Source organism: Emericellopsis cladophorae (assembly GCF_022114955.1).
Source record: "Emericellopsis cladophorae strain MUM 19.33 chromosome Unknown NODE_8_length_656085_cov_119_647849, whole genome shotgun sequence".
Lineage (NCBI taxonomy): Eukaryota > Fungi > Ascomycota > Sordariomycetes > Hypocreales > Bionectriaceae > Emericellopsis > Emericellopsis cladophorae.
Window position 1 is genome coordinate 238,006 of NW_026250933.1, and position 24,462 is coordinate 262,467.

General features: G+C 54.6%; 5 protein-coding genes across 5 annotated transcripts; 2 read left to right on the plus strand and 3 right to left on the minus strand.

Moving 5' to 3' along the window:
* Positions 1-321: 321 nt before the first annotated feature.
* On the minus strand, positions 322-2,573 carry J7T54_004339 (Formation of crista junctions protein-like protein; the record flags this gene model as incomplete). Its single annotated transcript, XM_051504246.1, has 3 exons — positions 322-366; positions 417-2,399; positions 2,460-2,573. The coding sequence occupies 3 exons, from the start codon at positions 2,571-2,573 to the stop codon at positions 322-324; spliced, it is 2,142 nt and encodes a 713-aa protein (XP_051364168.1).
* A 570-nt stretch (positions 2,574-3,143) lies between these two features.
* On the minus strand, positions 3,144-4,004 carry J7T54_004340 (GTP-binding protein-like protein; the record flags this gene model as incomplete). Its single annotated transcript, XM_051504247.1, has 5 exons — positions 3,144-3,491; positions 3,539-3,730; positions 3,781-3,807; positions 3,859-3,878; positions 3,929-4,004. 5 exons carry the CDS (start codon positions 4,002-4,004, stop codon positions 3,144-3,146), a joined length of 663 nt encoding a protein of 220 aa, XP_051364169.1.
* Positions 4,005-4,965: 961 nt separating this feature from the next.
* Positions 4,966-7,229, plus strand: J7T54_004341 (Phosphoinositide phosphatase-like protein; the record flags this gene model as incomplete). Its single annotated transcript, XM_051504248.1, has 4 exons — positions 4,966-5,191; positions 5,262-5,642; positions 5,754-6,994; positions 7,059-7,229. 4 exons carry the CDS (start codon positions 4,966-4,968, stop codon positions 7,227-7,229), a joined length of 2,019 nt encoding a protein of 672 aa, XP_051364170.1.
* Positions 7,230-7,538: 309 nt separating this feature from the next.
* J7T54_004342 (Isoleucine--tRNA ligase-like protein) lies at positions 7,539-14,618 on the minus strand (the record flags this gene model as incomplete). Its single annotated transcript, XM_051504249.1, has 5 exons — positions 7,539-10,649; positions 10,911-11,169; positions 11,667-12,137; positions 12,188-14,518; positions 14,569-14,618. 5 exons carry the CDS (start codon positions 14,616-14,618, stop codon positions 7,539-7,541), a joined length of 6,222 nt encoding a protein of 2,073 aa, XP_051364171.1.
* A 336-nt stretch (positions 14,619-14,954) lies between these two features.
* On the plus strand, positions 14,955-15,827 carry J7T54_004343 (uncharacterized protein; the record flags this gene model as incomplete). The annotated part of the gene is made up of 1 exon (XM_051504250.1): positions 14,955-15,827. The coding sequence occupies one exon, from the start codon at positions 14,955-14,957 to the stop codon at positions 15,825-15,827; it is 873 nt and encodes a 290-aa protein (XP_051364172.1).
* Positions 15,828-24,462: the final 8,635 nt, after the last annotated feature.

A 24,462-nucleotide genomic window follows, 5' to 3' on the forward strand; every position in this document is an offset into this window, starting at 1 on the left:
GAGTGATGGCACACGCCTTCACTACCGCCAGAGAAAACAGCGCTACGGAACCAATTCGACACACAACGTAGTAGTAGTCCTGCTTTTGACATTCGGAGGACTGCAATGCATTCTGCAATTAGGCTATATCCAAGACATCAAAGGTAGCGACACGGTCAAGAAGCAGCCTCGGGATTATGGGAACGGCATTGGCATGAATAAGCAAACCCAGGTGCCGTCCGTAGATATAATACCCTGCGTTGTCTATTGTTATCTAATACACGGGGCCAACACTGCCCTTCTCTAGACATGTTGCAACGTACAAACAAAGTGAACCCCCATCTATTCTACCCTCAAGCTCTGCAGCCGAGCCTCGGTGGCAACAACCTGTGACAATCGTTAGTGACATGGGCTGGAGCAAAGCGCAGATGACATACCTCAAGTGCTTGTTGGACCTCTAGGACCTTGCGCACCTCTCCCATCCAGTCCTTACTCAAGGTCTTGGCCCATCCGTCCAGACCGTTCATCTCACGCGCCGCGCTGTCCAGATCACCCTCCTCAAGGAATGTCTGTGTGCGGGTGAGGATACTCTCCACGTCGTTCCCCTCAGCCAGACCCTCCTTCTTGAACATGACGTGGCTGAGGACCCAGCTCGAGGCGTGGCTTGCGACGCCTGCATCACTCGGGAGCAGCGAAGCCTTGCGAACCTCGCTAGCGACGCGCCGGAAACGATCAATCAGCTGCGAGGTGGTGAACACGCCGCGCTGGTAGGAAACGGGGTTGACAGAGGCAATGGCGGCATTGACAGCAGGGTTGTCGTTGGCAATCTCCTTCAGAGCGACGAGTTCCTTGATAAAGGGCGAAGGGTGCGAAGCATTGTCCAGCTTGGCGCGGACAGCTTCCACAGCAACGTGAAGCTGCTGTGTCTTGAGGTTCGTGTCGACAACATCGTTCCATCCCAAGCTCAACTTCTCCAGATCAGAGACAGCCTGGGACAGCTCAGTAAGCTTGCCCAGACGGCCATCGCGCTCCTTCTCAACACGGTCCTTGACCTCATCGACAAACTCCTTCTTCAAAGCCACGGCCTGCTGAAGGAGCTGGTTCTGCAGCTTCTCCTCGTTGACCTTGCGCTCACGCTCCAGGAGGAGCTGGACGCGGTCCTCGTAGCTCTGGCGAACACCCTTCATCTCTTGCTCGAACTCATTGCGCCATTCCATCTCCTGGCTGATCATGGCCTGCTCGACGCGCGACACAAGCTCAGTAGCAGCCTTGTCAAACTCGCTGACCTTGTCGCGCACCTCCTTGGCGGAGTCTTGCTCCACCTTGGCCTTCATCTGCCGGAGCTTGCCGCCAATCTTCTGGACATCGTTCTTGGCCTTCTCAATGGTGCTGCCGTATTTTCCGTGGGCGCCATCGGCATTGATGACGAGAATCAAGTCGTTGAGCATGTGTACAAGGTCCTGAACAACAGGTTCACGGGCATCCGCCAGCTTGAGAAGATCGATGGGCTCCAGAGGGGGCATCTTGGAAGGCTCGTTCACCTCAGGAGCCTTGAAGCCGGCTGGGTTCGCTTCAGGAGTCGACTTGGAAGCCGGTGGAGCCACATCGGACTGATCAGTCTTGGACTTTTGGTCGATTGTAGGCACAGCATTTTCGGCCCTTTTGGCAGCAGTGGCTCCAGGCTGCTCGGTCTTCGCAGCCGCTTCCGCAGGGGGGTTGGGTGCAGGCTTCTGGCCTGAAGGCGAGGCGCTCGATTGGCGTGCGGAGGGTTCAGCAGTATCAGCGACTCTCCATGAGGCGCCGCTCTGGGCAGGGATCCGTACGTGCTCGCCGGTCTCGCGGGGCCTGGAAGGCTGGCTATGGGGGAAGCGCTTCTTGAAATCGGCTTCCTCGAGATAGAGCACAGCCTGCTCACCAAAGGGAACATACTCGATGAAGAAGTCATGGAAGGTGTCGTTGACACGAGAGTACCAAACACCGCCACTGAAACCCACGGCACCGAGCACCATCAGAGTGAAGACAAAGTTCCTCAACCTCCGGATGAGCCCTTTCTTCTTGGGCGGCGAGGGAGGTGGAGGGGGCACCTGACTTTGCTGAACATAGGACTCGCCGACGTCGTCAATCGTCGCGTTGGGTTCGGGCTTCTTCGACTGGATAGGCGTCGTTGGAGGCATCGAGTCGTTCATAGCCCGGGATTCACCGACATCGTCAATGGATGCAGGAGGCGTAGGTCTCTTTTCCTTGCCGGTCGTGGGGTTCGGGGGAGTCAACGGAATCTCATTGCTTGCAGGAGCAGCTTTTGACTCGCCAACACCATCCAAGGTCGTGTGCGTGGCGCGTTCGGAGCTCTTCGTTTCGGTAGGAGGGATGATGGGTTGCGCAGACGAGTCCGCGGACTTCTTCTGATCTGCGTAGCCTCGCTTTCACAATTGTAAGCTTCCATCGAGACAGAGTCCATATAGATCAGCACGAGTACGAACCTTGGTTAGAAGCGAACCCTGTCGCGTGGCTGCAAGTGACCATTGGCGCCCAGCGGCAGCCACACCAGGCTTGCCATTGAGCACCCTGGCCGAGCGCAGCGATGATCGCAACATTGGATAGTGCACGATGACCCGCGGCGAAGGTGCTTGTCTCTGGGTGTTGTAGCTGTGATCGGGCGAGCACGGGGAGTGGCTGCCAGACAAAACCACTCAGGAAAAAGTTCGGCAATTCAACCGTCGTCGGGTTGGCGTCAGCGGGTGACGAAATCAGGCAGACGTATTTTTGTCACATGCATCAGCCGATGAAATGAGTTGCCTTTTAACATTCATTGAGCTGATACAAGCCTCTTTCTTTTGGAAGATATGACATTGGTTGCAGATGCGTCCCTCAAGAGTAATTACGAATTGGACCTCACTGGCAGCTGCACCTCGAAGGGACAGTGGAAAGAAAACTAGGAACACTTTGAGAATTAAAGAACATTATCGACTAGTAACCGTGCGAACCCAAGACTCCAAATAGATACACGACATGCTTGGTCTCTCAGAGTAATGACATGATGTGGGCCAAGTCTGCGGGACTGTCGGTCTATGCCCAGCCCGATCGCAACAGACCATGCCTAGTCAGGTGCGCATCCTGCGCCTCATGTTGAGATACCGCTTCTACTGCAATTCGAAACAACTGCCTCAGCAGCTGCACTGGCCGCCAGTGTTGGTGTTGCCGCTCTCGGGCTGCAGGCTGACGCCAGGTCGTTGTCCCGGACGCGCATGCCGTGGGCCAGCTTGGTCAAGCGGCAGCTTCTTGGCAATGGCTGTGAACAGCTCGCGGACATTCTCGGCCGTCTTTGCCGATGTCTCGAAGAATAGAAGGCCAGCTTCTCTAGCGTAAGCCTCGGCATCAGCAGTAGGAATGGCTCGCTTGTCAGGCTGCTCGTTCACGAGATCGAGCTTGTTGCCTGCTAGAGCGATGATAATGTTCTCGTTGGCTTGACGTTGCAGCTCTTTGACCCAGGCCTTGGCCTTGTCTAGTGATGCCTGTCAAGAATCAGCCATGGGCTTCTGTGTTGGCCCTTGTCACGTACCGCTTGCGTGATATCATACACGACCACGGCGCAGTTGGCGTTGCGATAGTACATGGGCGCCAGCGATTTGTAGCGCTCCTGGCCAGCAGTATCCCAAATCTCGAACTTGACAGTCGTGGTCTCGTCAAGAGAAATTGTTTGCGTCAAGAAAGCGGCACCGATCGTGGATTCGCGGAACGAGTCGAATTGGTCCTTGCACACGGTAAGCCTTCGACCTATCGACCATGCCATCGCCTACTGACCTTGACAAAACGCAAGACTATAGAACTCTGCCGAGATGGTTAGTGTCGATCCTCACACAGTAAATCTTAGCTCCGCACCTTTCCAACGGCGGATTCACCTAGAAGGCGTTAGTGATCTATATCGCTCCAACAATGTCGCTCGACCTACCCAGAAGCACGAGCTTGAACTGCGCAAAGCGGTTGTTGCCGCCGCCGCGCGGGCCTGAGGGTCCTCGGGAAGCCATCGCGCTGGTCGAAAGTGATGTGCGGTATATGTGAGCGGCCCCGTGATGTATCAGCTATCGGTCGAGTTTCCTTGTCGCAGTGCTGTTTGCCCTCGACAAACTACGGTATCGACCGCTGCGTTGTTGATGACTTAAAGATCCGCCAGGGGATTCCTATGTATATGAGGTCCGCAGGAGGCGCGGATAGAGAAGCAGCGATGGTATCGGCAAATGTCTTGATCGAGGTTGAGGTGGGATGCAATGATGCTTGCAGATTGCCGGCCTGGCTCGTTCATACGACGACGCCTGGAGCCAAAAGGGTCACGTCAGGTGGCACCTTCCTGCCTCCAGTTCGGGCACGGGGAGCTGCACAGTGCAGGGTGCCGCCTTACCTAATCTGGACGAATGAAGAGAGTCCCGCATGGCAGATGCCAGTGCGTTAGGACCTACATGTAAACCTCATTGATTCACTCACTGCCTCACGATGGCGTCCGATCCCAGAATCTAGAGAATCTACTTCGACTCAAAGTATTCCGGGAGCTTTCGTATCTGCGCGGGTGCGAAAAAAACAATGCATTTATGAGCATAGAGCAAGCGGTTTTTTGTGCCATCTCAACGTCCCGACTACCAATCACTACCAGCCACCAAGTCCACCCCAACTGGTGTATTGAGCAGCAGATTGGTCTCAGCCACGAAACGGGGTTCGGCTTACGTAGGTGGTGCCAGCGGTTCCAGGTCTTCAGCACGCAAGCTAAAGTAGGTTTTAGGCTGGTACGCGTTGCCAGGCCCTCCCCCTGCCGACTGGGCTGTGTTGTCAGTGACGACGTTAAACAAGCCCCCCAGGGTCCTGCCAGCTCCCACCCACGATCACCATCAACACGCAAGCCGCTTCGAGACTCGATCAAGCCAACAGTCAGCGCGCTAAGGCCTGTGGCTCTCCAACATCAAGTGTTGTTCCGACGGTCGTAGTCGTGCTGGCAAAATGGCGCTCGCCCAAGCCAACAAATGGCCGTATCGCGACATCAACCTAAAGGTCACCAACGATGCATATTCGTTCACCTCCCCCTCGTCGCCGGATGCGCCCGCTTTGATCCTCGATCGGCCCACTGGAGATGTCCGCCTGAGCGAGAGTTCATTGCAAAACACCAAGCGGGCCACGCGCGTGTCGAGCATTGCTGGTATTCTGGGCGTCATCCAGCTCAGGCTAGGTGAGTAGAGGGGGTTGACTGGACCAGCCCTCTCGCTTTGACCCGACCGATGTTAATGCTCCCTTCCTAGACAAATATGTAATCATCATAAACAAGGCAAAGCCCATGGGCCGCCTCAAGGGCCATATGGTCTACAAAGTCATTGCGACAGACATCTTGCCAATGCGCGAACGCCAAATCCACGACCCAGACGAGGATACCTTTATCGAACTTCTGAAGACGTTCCTGGCTACGGGGCCCATGTACTTCTCATACTCGATCGACCTCACGAATTCGATCCAGCGTCAGTCCCAGGCCGACTTGTCGCAGCCGCTATGGGCACGCACAGACGACCGGTTTTTCTTCAACAAGTACTTGCAGACCGACCTGATCAACTTCCGTACACAAGGCACACGGAGCCAGCCTGGTCAGCAAACTGGGATTGACCCTTTCATCCTGCCATGCATCTTTGGTATGTTCGAGATCAAGCCAACCAAGTTTAAAGGAACACCTCTTTCTTTGATTTTGATCTCCCGTCGATCGCGGTACAGGGGAGGAACAAGGTACTTCACCCGTGGTCTAGACGAAGAGGGCCATGCTGCCAACTACAACGAGACCGAGCAAATCGTCATCTTCAACGACAACTCCACAAGTGGAATGTCTGGTCATGAGGGCAGCTCCAACATGCAGAGTGGAAAGCTAGGTGGTGCAGACCAGGACATGCAGATCTTCGCCTACGTGCAGACCCGCGGCAGTGTGCCATCGTACTGGGCTGAGATCAATAGCTTGCGCTACACGCCCAAGATTCAAGTCCGGAGCCCTGAATCAGCCTTCACCGCTGCCCGGAGGCATTTCGACGAGCAAATCAGGATCTACGGCGACAATTATCTGATCAACCTTGTCAACTCCAAGGGTCGCGAAAAGAACATCAAGGACCTGTATGAGAAGATGATGCAAGTACTGGTCACGGCGCCAAAGGAGCGAACCGAGACAGATCGTCTCACTGACGAGAAGTTCCACATGATCACTCCTCAAACCAAGGCACAGGAATTCGACAAGCTCCACTACGTCTACTTTGACTTCCACACTGAAACCAAGGGAATGGCCATGCACAAAGCCTACCTGCTCATCGAGCGCATGGCGAACGAGATTGAACAGCAGGGCTACTTCAAGGGCGTCGAGACCCCAGGTACCCGGGACGGCGCGATTGATGCGCGCAAGTTCCAGAGCGGCGTGATGCGTACCAATTGCATGGACTGCCTTGACCGCACCAATGTCGTGCAAAGCAACTTTGCTCGCCACATGCTCGATCAGGTCTTCTGGGAGCTCGGCCTCACGCCCCGCGGCACCATGTTCCGCGAGGAGGACCCGGCCTTTGAGTTCCTGTTCCGCAACCTCTGGGCCGACAACGCCGACGTTGTGTCGCAGTCGTACTCTGGCACTGGCGCCATGAAAACCGACGTGACCCGCACCGGCAGCCGCACCAAGCTTGGTGCCCTGCAGGACGGCCGCATTGGCCTCACACGGTACTTCCGCAACAACTTCCTCGACGGCCCGCGCCAGGATGCCTTTGACCTGTTTCTCGGCGCATACCAGCCCGGCGTGTCCAACATCGGCACTAGCCTCGTCTTTGTCGACAAGAGGCCCATCCTTATCCAGTCCATCCCTTATCTCCTTGCGTTTAGCATATTCATCGTCTTGGTGGGCATCTTCACCAGGCGCGACCCTACGTCGAGCGCTATTCCTATCCGCCTGTTCATTTTGTTTTGGAGCCTCGTGTCGGTATTCTGCTTCAACTTCATCCTCAACCACGGCATGCTTTACGTAAGTCTACGAAACAAATATTGGTCCGCATCGAGGACATTGTTCACTAACCCTTCTTCCTCAGGTCAACTGGCCACGGCTCAATCCGAGACCCTTCGCCACCGAAGGGTATGCGGAGCACTACTCCAAAGCCACCAAGGCGCCCATTGTCGGCCCCTTTGTCGCTAAGCACGAAAGAGGCATGAGCACCGCTCGGTACCTTAACGCGGAGGAGGGCAAGAAGCGTATTGAATAGACGGATCGCGTACCTTTGTTCTGCAATACACCTGTTGCATGCACGTACATACATAGACTTTGACTTTCAGACGAATAAACCTTTGGGATACTCATGTTTTTGGGTGAATCGTACAATAAATATTATGCATTAAATATAGAGTTGTCGCGCAGTGTCACTCCGAAAGGATTAGGTGCTCCGAGGCTATGCCAATATTGAAAAAAAGGAGAAAAGAAGGGGGTATAGGTGTACTAACAAATTCCCAACCCCAGGTACGTTATACCCGTAGGAAGTGTTCTCGTATCAGTGAACGTACTACTGATTCGTCTTTTACAACCACAGCAACCACTTCACGGCGCTGAATGCACCTCTCCCTACGCCGAGGAACACCCTAACCACCATCACCATGAACCACACGTACCACATGAATCCCACCAGAGCCCACTCGACCGCGAGCCACAAACCGCGTCTCAGATAGCGGAAACGTCGACGTCGACTTCGGAGGAGTTTCTCGATCGTGTCGACAACGTGCTTGACTTTCAGAGGCTGATCCAGAGCGAGTTGTTTGCTCGTTTCGTCGGCTTCATCAGCCGCGTTTCGCGTCATTTGGGACAGATCATCCGTCAACCGTGAGCAAACTTTCCGAATCCGCTCTTGAAGTTTTGGTGTCGTCTCCGACGTAAATTTGTCGGCGGACGCTTGCCATCTTTGTCCCGAGGCTTGCATTGTCGCACCGAGCGCACGAGAGGCAAGTGGGTACATGTCGCAGGTTGCCACAGCTTGGTCCTGAAACTCGGTCACATCCGGGGTGAGGGTCATGATGGATGCCCATGTCACTCCACCGATCTTGCTTCGAGGGTCGTCCTGGGTGAGGGCCAAGTGCTCGTGACTAAGTGGCTTCTGCTCCTCGTGGGCACGACGGTTGATCTCCATTGCTTTGATACCCGAGCTGAGTACGAGAGCGCGCACGCGGGCAATCTCGCGCTTCGACAACCTCGCGCGCTCAGGGGATGGGTCATGGTCGTGAATGGACCAATGCCGACTTGCCGACCGACTTCGAGGATCGAGCATCTGCGCATCGATGAGGTTCTTGAGAGTCTCGTCCTTGCCCCCGAACCCACCAGCTTCATGGCCATGATCACCCCCACATGGTGAACCATCGTGCTCACCCTGCTCAAAGACCACTGATGGGGGCGCGGTGGGTGAGGTGTCCCGCACGTCAATACGCGGCGGCTTTAGCTGTTCCCATTTCGCTGATTGTCTGCTAACAGGACGTGAGAGACTCATGCCAGCAGACTTTGAGTCCGGAATACCAGATGGCCTTTTGGATGGTTCTCCAACGTGATGGAACTCGGGCAAGCTGTCGAGGAAGTGTTTCGCGTTCGGGCCTTGTGAGTCTTCCTGCGCACGTCTGGATTGTCGACGAGACAGGGGGGGGGTTTGCTTGCTATGGCCAGTCCCATTGTCATTATCAGATTCCTCTGAAGTTTCTCCCTCGATTTCATTCTCGTTGCCGTCTTTCTTCCAGAGAATGTCACCTATCTTAGCAACACCTCCGCGGAAGACCGTGTCAATCCGAGGACCACCCTTGAACAGACCTCGAAGGCCGTTGCCCTGGTCGTCACCGCGCAACTTCATCGAGTTTGTGGGCCGGTGAGCCCTGTAGCTTTCGTCGGTACGGCGCGTGGCAAGCTTTTCCGAGGGTGAGGGCGGCTCAGGCATGAAAGAGCCTTGTCGCTTCCCATCCTCCTCTGCGTCCGAATGCGATTCGTCCTCATTGTCACGACTTCTGTCTTTGAGCTTCTTCTTTATTTTGGAAATAGGGTTGCGAGTAGGTGAACCCGAGCGACTCGAGGCGGCCGAAACAATGTTGTTCATCTTCGGAGGCGATGTAAGATCTTTCTCGTCCTCCACCTGGGGTGACGCAGGATTGGAATGATATTTGTTCAAAGAACTTCGCCGCGGATGCAGAGGGGCTTCCAGACTCAGCCTTCCAGATTTGTGTCCAAGGGAGGATTCAATCTGGGCTCGAAAGCCGTTGAGCCTGGTGTCGGGATCACTGTAGTCGGCCACTGAGGTCTTGCGGCTGTGATTGTGACTGTGTGTTTGGCCTGAAGCAGATGGAGTCTTTGCTGGCGAGCTCAAGCCTTGCTCATCAAGCTTGTGCTCGGCTTCCGTTTCTGTTACGTGCGCCAGCTCTTCCGCCTGTTCTTCTTGTGCCATGACTCGGTTCATCTGCTTCTGCAACAGGTCACTTGTGTCGCTCGTGATAGTGTCCCGACGACCTCGTGTCCTTGATCGCTTGGGCTCCGGCCTGTGCTCACTGTCACTACCGGAATGGTCAGAGACAGAGCCCTTTTTTGGTCGCAGAAGGCTATGGGTACCATATCCCGAGCTATTGTGTCGATGATGGAAAGGCCTCATGTCGTATACTTTCTGTTTTGCGCGATCTCTCCGTCCTTCAATACTTTCATTCGTGTGGATAAGGCGCAGATCGTGTGCCTTATCATCGTGTTCCGCATCAGTCAATGACATAGGCACCATTTTCTGATCAGCCTCGTCGACTTTGCCAGAAGTAGGCTGCAGCGCGTCCTGAGATGGTGGCGGGAAAATCTTGCGCCAAAACCGATCCTCGATAAGATGCTTGTGGTTGTCTTGCTCCAGCCAGTATGCGTCAGCAATCATATCGCTCGGGTCGAAGACCCAGTCCACTCGGGGGCGCTTCACGCGCATGGCTTGTACGGAGTCTGTGGAAGCCTGCTGATTCAATTCCTGGTTGTTCGAAAAACGAGGCATGGTGAAAGCGGCACCACTGCCACGTCCACCTATGTAGCCAGACTCGGTGACCCTGTCCACCCACTCTCTCACGCTCTCAATGTCGCCAAACCCTAAAAGCTCTCCATCTATCACTTTGCGCTCACGTGCGCGCACCTTTCGGTTTCTGACGTACTGCAAAGGGTTATAAGACCTTGTCGTGGTGAGCTGGCCCCCTTTGCTGGTACTAGAAGAGCCTTTGGGTGCAAGACTCGGCGACCCAGGGGCAGACCCCGATTGTGTATTGTATTCGGGTCTGAGGGGCGGCAAGCTCGTCAACAGACGTCGGTACTCGGCCAGCAGCTCAAGGTGCTCTTTGGCTTTCTGTGCCCTGGCCAGTGTTGCTGCCGAGAATTGGTATTGGTAAGACCCATCGTGGCCATTGTCTTGACTAGAGTGCATGGGGCTGCTGGCCCGGTGTCCAGACGGCAACCTTGATGACGCCCCTGGACTTAACCTGGGCGACCCGGCTTGAGATGTCCTCCGCTGTTGTTGAAAGTGCTGCCGCAGGTTGCTCTTAGATGCTGGATCTGGCAGAGGTGCCAAACGTGGCGGATTCGATCGGGGCCCATATCGTCTGGACGCGGCACCTCGAGACTCGCCGAGGCTCAGGGCCATGTTCACAATCTGAGTAGCTTCGTTGTCAGGTACTCTTCCGTCTGGGCTACTCGATGATGGCTCCGTCGTTTTGTCCTTCGCCTGACGCTCAGGGGTACGGGATAACCTGCTTGCATCGTGGCGCGTGGGAGGTGAAGTTGTACTGTGCCTGCCGTACGGTTCTTGATGTTGTCCTGGGCTTTGTCTCGGTCGTTCTGGCGTTCGCTGAACGGCTTTCCCCCTAGGACGTAGCAGACTTGTCGCTCTACGTCTCCTGCTCGACTCCTCAACGGGATTATCCTGCAGGAGGAAGCCACCAGTCGACCGGCCCTTAATCCGGCGTCGACTTCGTAGCGAGTCTCCCCCCGGCTGTTGGCCAACCGGGCTGGAAGCTTGACCCATGACGTCGCTACCTGACGCATTGCGGCTCCTGTCTGTCGTGGCGGTCGATGGTGTCGCGACGCGGCGGAGGCTGCCCGACTGGCTTGACTCGCCCGTTTCCTCGCTCGATCTCATCGCTCGGTCGGGTGTCGTGGGGGTCGCTTGGGCCCTGTACCGCGAAGTTCGTCGATGGAACTGACTCTCGTCATCGTCCGCCATTGCGCGCGATGCTTGTCACATGGCTTATCCGGGCTATAACAGAAGAGTCGGTCGCATCTTGCAGGGAACGAGGCTCGGATTCAGCAGGCAAAAGCTTCCGATGAGACTGCGATGGCGGACCGTGGGATGATGAGCAGCAATCAATACTGCATGACGAGGTGATGGGTTGGCGGTGACATGACCAACTTGCCATCCAAATCGGCGTCGGACGCGACAGCACCCAGAGCTAATTATTGGCATGTGCTAGCGTGACCATCAGCTGTGTAAGCGCCGGCCTACCCTAGACACAATGCCCGCGATATTACGCCTCTACTCGTATAGTATCAAACTTGAGTCCGCTCACCACCCGTTATTGACAATTATGTTTACATTCATCAGATTGATCCTCTAGTCCATATATACATGCATAAATCTATACAAATCTTACACGTCTAATTGCTGACTTACACCGGTAGCGCGGCAACAACGTCGTTGCATCGCTTGCACAGCTCGTCTTCCGAGGGCGCCGTGTAGTTCCAGCAGCGTGGGCACTTGGCAGCAGATGGAGGATACACCGTCAGGACAGCCTTGTCTCCAGCGACTTTGAAAGCCTGCTCGTGTGACCAAGCCGGCTCTGTCGGGCCTGGCCGGTCAATGTGTGCTGAAGACACGACGAGAATGCTGGGCAGCTCATCACGCCAGCGACTCAAGCACTCTGTGAGAGCATTGTGTCCCTCCTCGGTACGAATAACCAATGAGCACTGAAGGGAGCTTCCGATCAGCTTCTGCGTTCGGCAGTGCTCCAAAGCCTGCTTGACCGCGTCTCGGACGGGCGTCAGCACCTCCCAATCTGCACGTAGGATCGACTCTTCGGAGTTCAATCGGCTACGATCAACAACAGGGTCCGTGTACAATGCTCGTGCTGGATGTTCACAGGATCTTTCAAAACGTTAGTCAGGGTCTTTGCATACTGGCAGAGCCATACTCACTGATCCTTTTGCAGCCACTCGGGCCGGTGGGCCCAAGCCTCTTCGACTAGCATCGGGGTGATAGGTGCAAGCATGCGCAGAAGACCATTGAAGATGGGCTCAATAATGCCTCCACCGTCTCCGCAGTAGAGCCTGTCCTTCAAGCACTCCAAGTAGAAAGCCGACAGGTCGTTACTCAACCACCGATTCAATGCTTGGATCCCCTGGTGGAATTCAAACTTTTCGTATGAACCCTGAACCTGTGTCATGGTGTCAGAAAGCTGTAGCAGTGCGATCTGGTCAAGCTTAGTGAGCGGCGCACTGCGTGCGGACTCGTGGAGTGATCCTGACAGCATTTTGATGATGCTCCTGTAGCGTATCAGCGCGCTGTGGGCTGACTGGAGGACACCAGTTCCGATCACAATGTCGGTAGTGTAGTCGGACATGGCTGCCCAGACTCGCAATGCGTCAGGGCCCAGTGCGTCATGCCTGGGGGCGGCTTTGCCCTTCCCCTTGACCATGGGTAATAGTGTGCCGTCCATGACTTGTTCTGGCGCTATCGTGTTGCCCAGTGACTTGGACATTTTCTTCCCTTGTTCATCAAGGGTGAACCCGTGCGTTATGAGAGTCTTGAAAGGAGCGCAGATGTTGGATCGGTCAGCGCCGTCTGCCTTCTGCGCTGCGACGTATGTCAAGAGACTTGACTGGAACCAGCCACGATGTTGATCGCTGCCTTCAAGGTAAACATCGGCCTGCTCCGCCGTCTCGGTCCAACTGGTGCCGCTATCAAACCACACGTCCATAGTGTCGGTCCCACGTCGATAGCTTCCTTTGCCTTGCAGACTGGCAGGAATCCACGCCGGATCATCAGGATCGTCGGCGAACCATGCCTGGGATGTCCTTTGCTTCATCACGGCGATAATGTGTTCGATGGTCTCTTCTGTCATAATGGCATCTCCGTCTGCGCTGTAGAGAGCTGGAATGGGTACACCCCAAGAACGCTGTCGCGATATACACCATTCATTCCTTCCCTTAATGAAATGTTCAAGACGATTCCTTCCAACTTCAGGCACAAATCGGACAGATTCGAGGGCCTTGAGTGCATCTTCCTTGATATTCGCGACGTCTGCAAACCATTGGGCTGTAGCCCTGATCACAACTGGTCTTTTAGTCCGCCAGTCGTAGGGGTATTTGTGCTGGATGACCTGGGTGCCAAGTACATCATCTGCCACAATATCCAAAACAGCCTGGCTGCCTCCGTCTAGAATGGTAGGGGCCGACGTCAACCGGTCGGGATCTTCTGGGAAAGCCTCCTGGGTAAAGTGCCCGTCGTCTGTGATAGGCGCGAATGCCTCGATACCGAGCTTAGCGCAGGCTTCGTAGTCATCCTGGCCATGCCCGGGGGCCACATGGACAAGTCCTGTACCCGAATCTGCCGTGACAAAGTCTGCGTGTATGATGGGTTGGGCTGAAGACTCCAAGCCTTGTAGTCTATTGTGATATTCCAGGCCAGCGAACAACGAACCAGCAATATCTTCGACCAAGATGTGAGCTTTAGGCACGAATGCCTTGACAGCTTCGACCCGCGTATTGGCTACCAAAAGTGCGTATTCGCCAACTTGCAGCACTGAGTACAATATCTCGTCGTGAACGGCAATCGCCTTGTTTGCTGGGAGAGTCCATGGCGTAGTGGTCCAAACCGCTGCGTACAAGGGCACCTGCACATTGGACAAACCCGGCACCACTTTCCAGTCAGAAACAATCGGATACTTGACGTAGGCTGAGGTCGATTCGTGATTGTCCTTGTACTCCAACTCTGCTTCCGCGAGCGCAGTGCGTGTCGTGGTGGACCAGTGTACTGGTTTGTGCTTCCGGTAGATCAGCCCGTGTCGGACCAGTTTCTGAAAGACGCGAAGCTGTCTTGCCTCATAGCCACTATCCAACGTCGTCCACTTGTTGTCCCATTCAGACATGACGGCAAAAGCCTTGAATCCCTTTGTCTGCGCTTCCACAGTCTTGGAGGCCAACCGCTTGGCCTTGTCACGGATTTGGACCGGGCCCATGCCTTCACCATTGCCGGAACCGAGAGCCTTCAGCTCAATGGGCAGTCCATGACAGTCCCAGCCAGGTCGGTAGACGGCACGTTTACCAAGCTGGACTTGGTAGCGAACTATGATGTCCTTGAGGATCTTGTTGACTGCATGTCCAATGTGCAATGGGCCATTGGCGTATGGTGGCCCATCGTGGAGAATGAAGGTGGACTCTTTCGCTCGTTCCGCAGATTGCCAGGCGTACAGCTCATCGGTGCATTGTCGAAAGTATATCGTTTGTAACTTGGGGTTGGGACGGACACTGTTTGAGATCAGCCAGCAACAAGCAGTAAGGGACAGTGGCCAGCTTACGGAAAAGTCGACGTCGGCAGCTTCAGTGTCGACTTCCACGACGTAGACATTGCGACATGAGGACCATGCCACTGGCGGCAGGTGTTGCAGGTGGACGTCGTGGTGACATGAGGCCGCAAATTTACGACGCGACCAGATATTGGAGTGCAGGCGCGTCTAGGGGTTTCCAGTGGGGCGGTTACATCACCATAAGCGTCAAGCGGTCACTTTACGATATTCTTAACTTCTTCTCAACTTACTGCAAGCCGTGATGACGGTTGACGTGAGCTGATAGAAAAGTACCAGTGGGCATTTTCCATTCGCAGCTAAGGATGCACCGGGCATTCTGACCTCTGCAACAGACCAGTCGCTGTACTTTCTCAAGTCACCTCCACTGTTCATCCAGGATGGCACCCGTCCGTCGCTATCTGCGCATCACAAAGTATTCGGTGCTCGAGTGCCGCATCTACCTGGACAATCCCGCGTTGGCACAATCATGGCTCCTTAACCCACGCGACCCGGTTCTGCCCCGTGTCATCGAAAGCGTGCGGCCCTGGGTGCTGCCCAAGCTTCGTGAAGAGCGTGACAGAGTGAAAAAGAGGTCGTCAAACAAGAAGAAAGGCATTAAAGACACCGTGATAGAGGGTATCTCTTCCGTTTGGAGCTTCTTTAAGGTGCATCAATCGCTTACAAACGCAGATGATTTCGAAGTATCAATCTTCCTGACGGAGACCAACACCCGCCACTCTATTCTCACCAAGCATAAGCATTTTCACGACAAGGCGCCAGAGAAACTGAAGTCCAATACGAACAAGCTGCTAGGGGCTACCAATGAGAACCCCGTACATCTCGATGATTCAAACCAGCCTGTCCTGCGCGAGGAGAGCGACGATGAAGTGACCACTCTCGCCGATATTCCACTTGCCGGTGGGAGAGGTGCAAGTCGTGGCAAGCAAACAAACCCAGACCAACCCGACGACAACGACGATGAGTTTGGCATGGATGACGAAGAACCCTATGCAGTTGAGATTGACTCGGATGAGGGCGACGACAGCGCGAGGTTACATGGCAATGACGATAAGAAGAAGATGGCCATAGATGTCTCCTATGAAGGCTTCTCCATATACGGCCGTGTTTTGTGCCTCGTGGTGCGGAAGAAGGATAGGTCCAACCAGCGGAGGACTAGCAAGAGCCGAACTGGTGCTCAAGCTGGGGGTCAAGCACGCATGGAGAATTGGATCACATCGACGCAAGTTCCGATCGGAGAAGAGATTACATGATTGGCTCGCGGCCTGCTTCCAGGTACTACCAGTGATTGTCCCGTGCTAATGACAATCGAGATCCGGCTTGGCGAGGCATATACCGTCGATCTACTCTGGTAAGTCTTTCATTTGCAACGCTCGTCCAAGAGATAAACAACAGTTGCCACGGTGTCGAGCAGCGTTGGGGAATAATTCGGGAGGATCTCGAGTAACTAATTATCTGGGCGTCTGCCTTGCTGACGCGAGGGGAGCCGATGATACGTCTCCTGGCCAATATGTTGATTTCAGGTCAGTTTTGTGACACCTTGGCACGATACGACACGTGTCACAGGTTGCAACTCACGACCCCCGAAGTCCGAACCACTCACGCGGCCACAGCACGCAATGCGGCCGGCTACAGCCAGTCAGCCACCCGCAACGGCAGGGTCGCCGAGCTGTCGGGTTCATGTCGTCGAGCAGACCAGTTGACAAGCTGCCTGCTAATTACCTGTGCGCATCGTGAGTGACTGCCAATTTGACAATTATTGCCACATTACGTCGCTAGTTTCAGCTTTCAAGTCACCGACGTTCATCGGACGACCCTCCCCCTCGAATTCCCTCCTCGGCGATCACTCAGCCGCCCGCGGGGTGATGTGATGGACCTGTGGTGGATTCTGCTCAACGGACATGATACATACAGTACAGGTAGACCTTCTACATTCTACACATCGATCAGGTACCTGCACCGTGCCCCATTGGTTATCTCTTTGCTGGGGTGAAGTTTCGGTGTGACAGCCACGTTGATCCCTTGGGCCGGAGTAGCCAATACTCACCCTCACCCTCGAATCACGAGGACGTGGTGCGATCGCCAGGGGTCTGGTTCAACGATCAATCAGAATGCACAAAGGAATTATCCATCTTGCCCCCCAGTAAGTTCCACGTGGGATCGACGGTTCGTGCTGCAAGCCCTGCAACTAGCGCGGCTCGCTGTGGGGCCTATCCCAAGGCTCTGAGCTGCTGCATCGTTTCCGACGTCGACTGCTGCTCAAGCATCAAACGTTCGCTGTTGGTCAGTTTGCAATCCTCGTTGATTGGGGTGAGTCGCGTGAGTTGAGGGGAAATGGCTGTCACCAGAAGTCGAACGAAATGGTGGAATCTAATCCGTCTAGAGTCCCAACTCATGATTTGCTTTGCTGCCGTCCAAAACTTCAAGGTCAAGACAACATGAGAGAACAATGAATAGCTGCTCCGCACTTTAGGGCAGATCACCTTGTTGGTTGGCTCATCAAACAGCATTTGTAATATTTGGATCACACCAGCTCGAAGGCACCCTGTTTAATTTTTCACAATATGTACGTAGCCTTGGTCTTGTCTGCAGCCGCTCAAACCCGTAGTCTAGGGTTAGTGAAATTGAATACTACCTAACTGGACACCCAAGCACAAAGACATACAGACTAGATGCTCGACAATGCATGTACAGTAATAATTACAGAAGGTAAACCTGGATGCAGCTATTAACCCCCCACAAGGCCGATGCCCTGTAAGGATAATCATGTTCCCCCACGATCTTCAGCCGCCAATACTGAGCTGGAGGTACTGATACTTGCGGCCGATGCGACTCGAGGCGAACAGCAAGCGCCGTGCTGCCACCGCCACATGATTCTCGCCAAGTCCAGAATCATCCATCGCCAGCTCGTTCATGTCGCGACCACGCCGACTGTGGACTCGAGGAACCTCAACCTTTGTCGAGTCAGGAGTCAGGGAAGCCACGAGCCACATGTCACGAGCCGCCTCCAGTTCTTCTGGACGCCACAGCTTCGAACACGCAGCCGAGGCCCAAGATGTCTACTGGTACCTGAAAGGACGGGTCCCCATATCCAGAATGACATGACACGACCCGGTCTACTGGTTCCAGTGATGAGTGATCCACGCTTGAAGAAGCCGCGAACGGGGTCTCGAAGGCCAAAAGGCCCACACCCTTTTCTGCCGCCGCCGCGTGGCTCGCAAGCTAGGACCGACTACCGAACATGGTGGCGCTGGAAATTAAAAAGGAAGGGGGAAAAAAAGGAGAAGAAGCAAAGCCGAGTGACTACCAATAGTATGAGCAATGAATCGGCAAGCGGGCGCCTTGATTGATCAATATGAACTCATGCCAGGCTGAGCGTGTACGCAGGGTCGTGTCGAGGAGAGACCCGACTCTACGGTACCGCCTCGGTGAGAGCCATCTAATGCAAGTAAGACCGATAGTTCGTTTTGAAGAATAAGAAACAATAATTGATGGCTGGTCGATCGATTGTGTTGCGCTCAATGTGCGTCGCTTGTTGGCTGCTAATGAACAGCTAAACAAATTTGTTTGAAGTGGACTCGGCCCTCCAGATTCAACGACCTGAGGGCTGAGCAGTCAGCAGAATGACAGCGGACCGCCCAACCGGGGTGCAGGCTCCGGAGGGGCGTCGACGCAGCAAAGTGCCAATCTCTGAATGACGACAGAGTCAGACTTTGTTGTGGGCAACAAAAGACGGTCACGATGTAGCGGAGATTGCGGGGTGAACGACTGGAAGTGTGAGTCACGCGTGGTGAGTTTGCGTTGGAATAAGACCCCAGATGGCTCTTGGCTTGACTCAACAAGGACATTGCAATGATGATAAAAAAAAATGCTCACTGCCAACAAGGATGCTGCGTTCACAAGCACATGGCCTTTTGCTCTTTGGCTGATAAGCACAAGGACGCTGACCACCCACTTGACCGTGGCAACCCAACCCACCAGGGTGGTACGGAGTGTCAGTTGCAGGGCACCAGATGGAGAAAAGGTTTTTGCATGTTCGGAGAAGTGTATTTCCCAAACGCATGCACACTTGTATGCACAGCCTGAGATGAAACTGGGCTGGAGGGCGGCGCAATTGTTTTGGTGCCCCCACGAGGGGCTGATGAAAAGTAAGGTAACAATCACAAGTTTATACCTCCAGCCTCGAGGTCTTGGACCCTTATTGTGAATCATCATGCGTCGTAATCAGATCCAGCGTGGTTCTCGCCCTTCCTGCTGCCCTTGCCATTTAATAAGTAAAGCTGAACTACTGTAGCAAAGTACCTGGCCGAGTCCAGTGGCTGCTGCGCTCGTTCCGAGCTGAGCTATCCGAATATTTGTAGAGTGCTAGTCTTACCAGGGGTTAGAGTGGTTAAAGTACACCCTGCCTCACGATGGGGCGTTGGCCAGGGTAATGAAGAGATACATGTACAAGAGCTGCAAGACCATGGCTTCACGAGTCCACGATTCTGCATCACCCGGCAGGCGCATCAACATTGGAATCAGGGAGGCGGTGGGCAACGATGAGCAGTCTGGTTTCGCGGATCCTTCTTCTCGCTCATGAGTCATAGGACCAAGAACACACTCCTTCATCTCCATGTGACTGCCTAAAAATGTCGGGCACGATTTGAGGGGAATAACCAGCAGACATCGGCCGTGACACGCTCGCTGTGCATGCATGCGTAGGGCTGCGAAGGTGTGGTCGGAGTACGATGCTGACAGGGGCCAGGTCGGCGTCTTTGTTGTTGCTTTTTTGCCATCTTTTACTCCGTATGTACGTATAATACTGACGTACGGAGGATACAAGTATGTGTGCGGTGTGTCTGACGATGATAACGTCCGACCGGCTGGGCCCCCTCGTGCGACCCTCGAGCAAAGTGCCACTGAGACGTGCGTTGCGTAGCGGCATGTACCTATGATCAGCAGGACATGCTGCTGCATGAGCTATGCACACCTTGTCTAATATCACGACTCTGGACGCGGCTGATGCGGCGCTGTTCGTCCAACAATGGTGAACAACAAAGCTGACGCGCCCGCCAATACGTGCATGTAATTATGTGTGCAGCCGCATATCCATCTGCGACCCGAAGCCATCCTTGGTATTCAATCGATACGAGCTGAGGTATCAGCCCACACGAGCCGGGCTCTCGTGGCATTTGTCGACCCTTCGCTTCAATCATTTGAGGCTTTCATCGTCACCGCTCACGTTAAGTCTGACCGGCAGTCTTCGGAGACCATGACCTTGGCGCTGGGGCGACATCTGACAAGGAAACCCCAGGATTCGGCGTTGACGTTGACGTTTTCCTGCAAGACACAGCCCTTTGGTTGAGCATCGGTGAACTATTGGTGCATAGGAGTCCAGCTTTGACCAGGCGCTCGGGCCCTCCAAGTAATTACCACCATGCTTCTTCTTCGAGCAAGACATATCATCAATAGTCCGCCTTAAGAGCTCAATAGCTCTGTGAAGCAGGGCTGAGGGCAGATGTGAATCATTCTAGACCTACTATAAGCTCAGCCAGCCAGCCAGTCAGCCTATGCTTGGTACTCAAGATTGTTTCACAATCGTGTTGGGCGGCGTCGTCGTTCATACAATCGCAACGAGGGCAGCCAATGGGAACGCGAGCGCAAAACAAAAATCTGTCTACCTCGGTACGTACTTCCAAATTTACAATAAGTGTTGTGGCGGTGAAAGTTCTCAATCCACTCGTTGAAGCCGTGGGGCCCTGGGCAATTTCAGGTTCGCCATTCGAGATTGGATGGCTCCTTGTTTGATTGACGCCAAGCCCCGTCTGTCCAGCCCGACAAGGGGCGTCCGTCCGTCGGCTTCGGGAGCGGGCTAGCTGGTTGCTGGCAGTTCTTTTTCCTCTTCTTTTCGTCTTCCCCTGGCGGGCCTGGCCGGATTTCTTGTTGACCGCTTGGAGCGGTCTAGTTGGCGATCGACGCACGAAGGGAAAGTGGCCCCAGAGGGCGACCGCATCGTCATTTCATCCGCTGAGCGCTCCCATGAGTCCCATCAACAGATCGGTAGGTAGGGATAATAATGGCGATTTGTTCGGTTCCGCATTATGGGTGACCGATTTTCAGTTCCCCATGTGCTCGTGGAGGGTGTTACACCTAGACATGAAACAGTTGAAGCTTGGCGACAATATAGAATTGTACACGTAGTCGTGTCATCATGATGCTGCCGAAATGCAATAAACAATCACCATGCGAACGTCGGCTGCAGCGTGTGTGCCAGTGTCCGTATTATTACAAGTAATTAAGATAGGGCCAAGCGAAAACCAAGCGAGGCCAAGCCAAGCCAAGCCTAGGCCAGGAAAGGCCTGCAGCAGTCAAATGAATTCCTTCCACGAGGCTTCCAAAACTCGAAACGCTCGCTCGAGTGGGTACGACGGTGGGCTAGGCTAGGCATGACGGGTACTGACATCCCGTTGACATTTTCCTCCGGGCTTCGCGAGATGAGCTTGGACGCAAGGTATCCATTGACACAAGCCGTGATGCCACTTGGCGGCGTGGTCGCGAGCGATTGGGCCCTTTGGTGGTTTCCATCGTCCAGCTCGTTATTCGCCGAAGGCAAAGGGAGGACGCTTAGTGGGCGTGGGCATCAAACTCAATTCCACGCCATCAAACCTTGCTCCGATAGAGTGACGCAACCTCGTAAGACCTGGGGAAACACCAGCAAGGCAGGGCCTAGTCTAGATCGACAAGATAACTGGCAGCGGGCGACGGTTGGATTGATGCCAACCTTAACACAAAGAAGGGGTCAGGTGAACTCGAGCAGCCTGGCAGATCAACAAGCAAGCAGGTGTGCAGCCAGGCAGGTAGGCACAGCAAAAGTGACCCAGGGCTCCAGTCTCTGGCAGCCTTGTCAGCCCTTGCTCATCTACCCTCGACTCATGTCCCATTGCAGCGACGTTTGGGAGATGATAGCTGCTTCCAAACCGCATGCGTGTATCGGTGATTGCTGAAAAATCCGATGTGAGTATACGTAGTTGAGTGAGCATTTTGGCAGCATTTTTAGCAAATGCCCAGATGATGAATGGATCCCCACAGCTCCTGGTCCTCAAACCTTGTTTCAATTTCCCGCTACGGCTCTGACTTTTGGCTTGGTACACATTTGCGTCACCGCCAGACTGACTGTGTGAGCAGCGATCGAGAGCCCCCCCCCTTGTTCAGGGGGTGGACAGCTGGAATGCGGGGGGGGGGGGGCGTGCAGGTAAGGACTGCGCTGGAAATTGCGTCTCATCTACCTGGCCCAGTGGCTCAGGTACAGTGCAGGCGCCTGAACCAGACATCCCACTCATCCCACCAGCTAATTATACTGACTGACGTTTGGCTTTCGGCCACTACGGGAGGACATGTACCTTCAGTCGTCTCCGGGCCACGACCCTGCCCCTGTCCGGTAATAATGGTACCTATTTTCGTGGTCCGTCGGTCAGGCGCACACGCGCGCCTCCTTTTCGTTTGGGGGGTGCTGGGAATCGCTCGCCATGTCGCGACAAGTCTCATCTCAAGTGTGCCGGGCGTCCGGCCTGTTGGAATGTATAAATGTGTCTGCCTCCCTCCCTCGGGAATGCCAGGCCTTTCATTTCCGACTCGAGATCTATATTATCACCAAAGCGCCAACCTAGTCCCATACTCAAGACTATCATCCGCCGCCACTACTGCCACTACCACTTACAGCCAACCACCAGCAACTGAACCCTACTACAACCGCACTCACCCGGACACTACTCCCAGTTGTTCGGCCATCCAATCCAACATCACCAGTACAATCAACGTCGCAACCGTGGCTTCATATCAAGAACTCGCCATGCCTGCTCAACGCCCCTCGCAGCTTCCTCCTTGCCCTGGGCCACCACCCAGTCGTCCTCTGCCCCCTCTGCCTCGGTAAGGGAGCGCAAGCCAAAGCCGAACATCAACTGTCTCTCACGACCGCATCGACTTTCAACTTCCACATACTCCACACCTGGTTATCTGTCCCAATTGCCATGGCAGCGTCATATTTCGCAATCTTCATAGGGCGCATCCTCACCAACATAGAACACGCATATGCACGTCAGCGCGCAAACTTCAGCCCGACGATGCAGGCGCGAGGCTGCCTTGGCATCTTCGGCACGACATGAGCACACCATTGTGCATCGCGACGCAATAGCGATCAGCTGAGCTGTCGCATCGTGTTGGTCCGCCGCCGAATCAACATGGACGTCGTCACCGACTTTGGCTTTTCAAGGTGGTCCGTCGCCCCGCGATGGGCCGCAGAATGGGCCTGGTCACAACACATGGCACTTCCAACTGTCACTTGGACCACCTCTCGCTGGTTCGAGGGTATCTCATTCACGACACGTGCACCCTCCTTTTCCGCTTCATGCTTGGGAACTTTGTTTTTTCTTGGCCTGCCGAGTCCACTCGCGCGTGGGGCGACACATACCAACTATTTAATTTCACGACCATGCTTTTACTCACACATTATCGGATCGTTTATGCATCAACGGAACACGAGCAAGAGGAGGGAAAGGGATCCTCTCCGTTGGGTCTCCTGGTTTTCTCTTTTCACGATACCCCCGGAGTCTTTTAGCCGTCACTTGCGCTTAGGAGGCTTGAGGACAAATACACACATACATAGACTTGGGCTGATGGGAAAGGAGTCACTACTCTAAACCGTCCACCGAGCACTCGGTGCTTATGAGCTACATGAATGAAATCATCAAACATACAACATACAACACACAATGTACGATCACCGCTTGTCCCTCGTTTCATGCAATATCCGACGCGTGCGTAATATAGAACGTCACACTCGGGTCACGATGCAGCAGCACCTGCATGCCATGCATGGGCCGAGCACCTCCAATTCCCTCAAAATACCACCGCGAACCCGGTCAATCGTCCGACCAGCTGACCTCGTGACATTTTCCAAGCATCAGTCGGTGCACGCTCAAACCTGCTCTCGTCTCAAGTAAACTGCCTCTCCATTGGCAACCCCGCAGTGCATCCCACTATCTCTCCTCCGTCCTCTCCGACTACGACGTGGCACGGTTGGCACCGCTCGCGTTCATTCGGTACGGGCGGCTTCGGTCCGTGTCGCCTACGCGGTCACCACCCAGTGAATGAATGAGTGAGTGCCTGGCGGGCGCCTCTCGTCCATGCAGCGTCGCAGTCCGCCGTCCGCTGCCCGGTGGTTAGGCGGAGGATGCCCGATCTTATCAGCTCGATCAGGGTCCATGTTTCTGTTCTCATCACCGCCTTGCTCTGCTGCATTCCATATAGCTAGTCCCAGCGCGCGCGCGTTTGGTCATCTTCCGAGGCTGCGCGACGCATTTCGCAAAGGGGGGCGCATTCGCAGCAGAGAGTCAATAATTGCGCGCGCGCAACATACATGTATATCTAGATACACGCACCCCCTTGGCCGCGCCTGGAAAAGGAGACGATGATAAATTAGATGCGCACTTGCGCCTCTCACCGCCGACGTAATCAAGCAGAGTCCTGCACGTCAAGAAATAAACCAACCACTGCCCCTATTTTCTGCTTGTGCGTACCAGTCTTGCTGATCGCACTAACGCAAGCCCAGCGGGTGGAGGGACGGCCGTTCACACGTGGTGCCAGTGTGGCGCTGGGCCCCTAGCATCACTGGCTGGCGCCACGCCACACTCCAGCAAATAGTTGGGCAAGCCGGATCCGTGCGTGCCGTTCATGTTTACATGCTCCCGAAAAAGCGGGCAACAGTCCCAGGGGGAGGCGAATACCTCCCACATTCACTTCCTCACTTGTTTCACCTGATGAACCATCTTCTCGAAACATGAACAAATTTGCCACCTTGCCAGGCTTCATGTTTGTGACTGCCGCCAGTGCACCATCCAAGTGGACTTG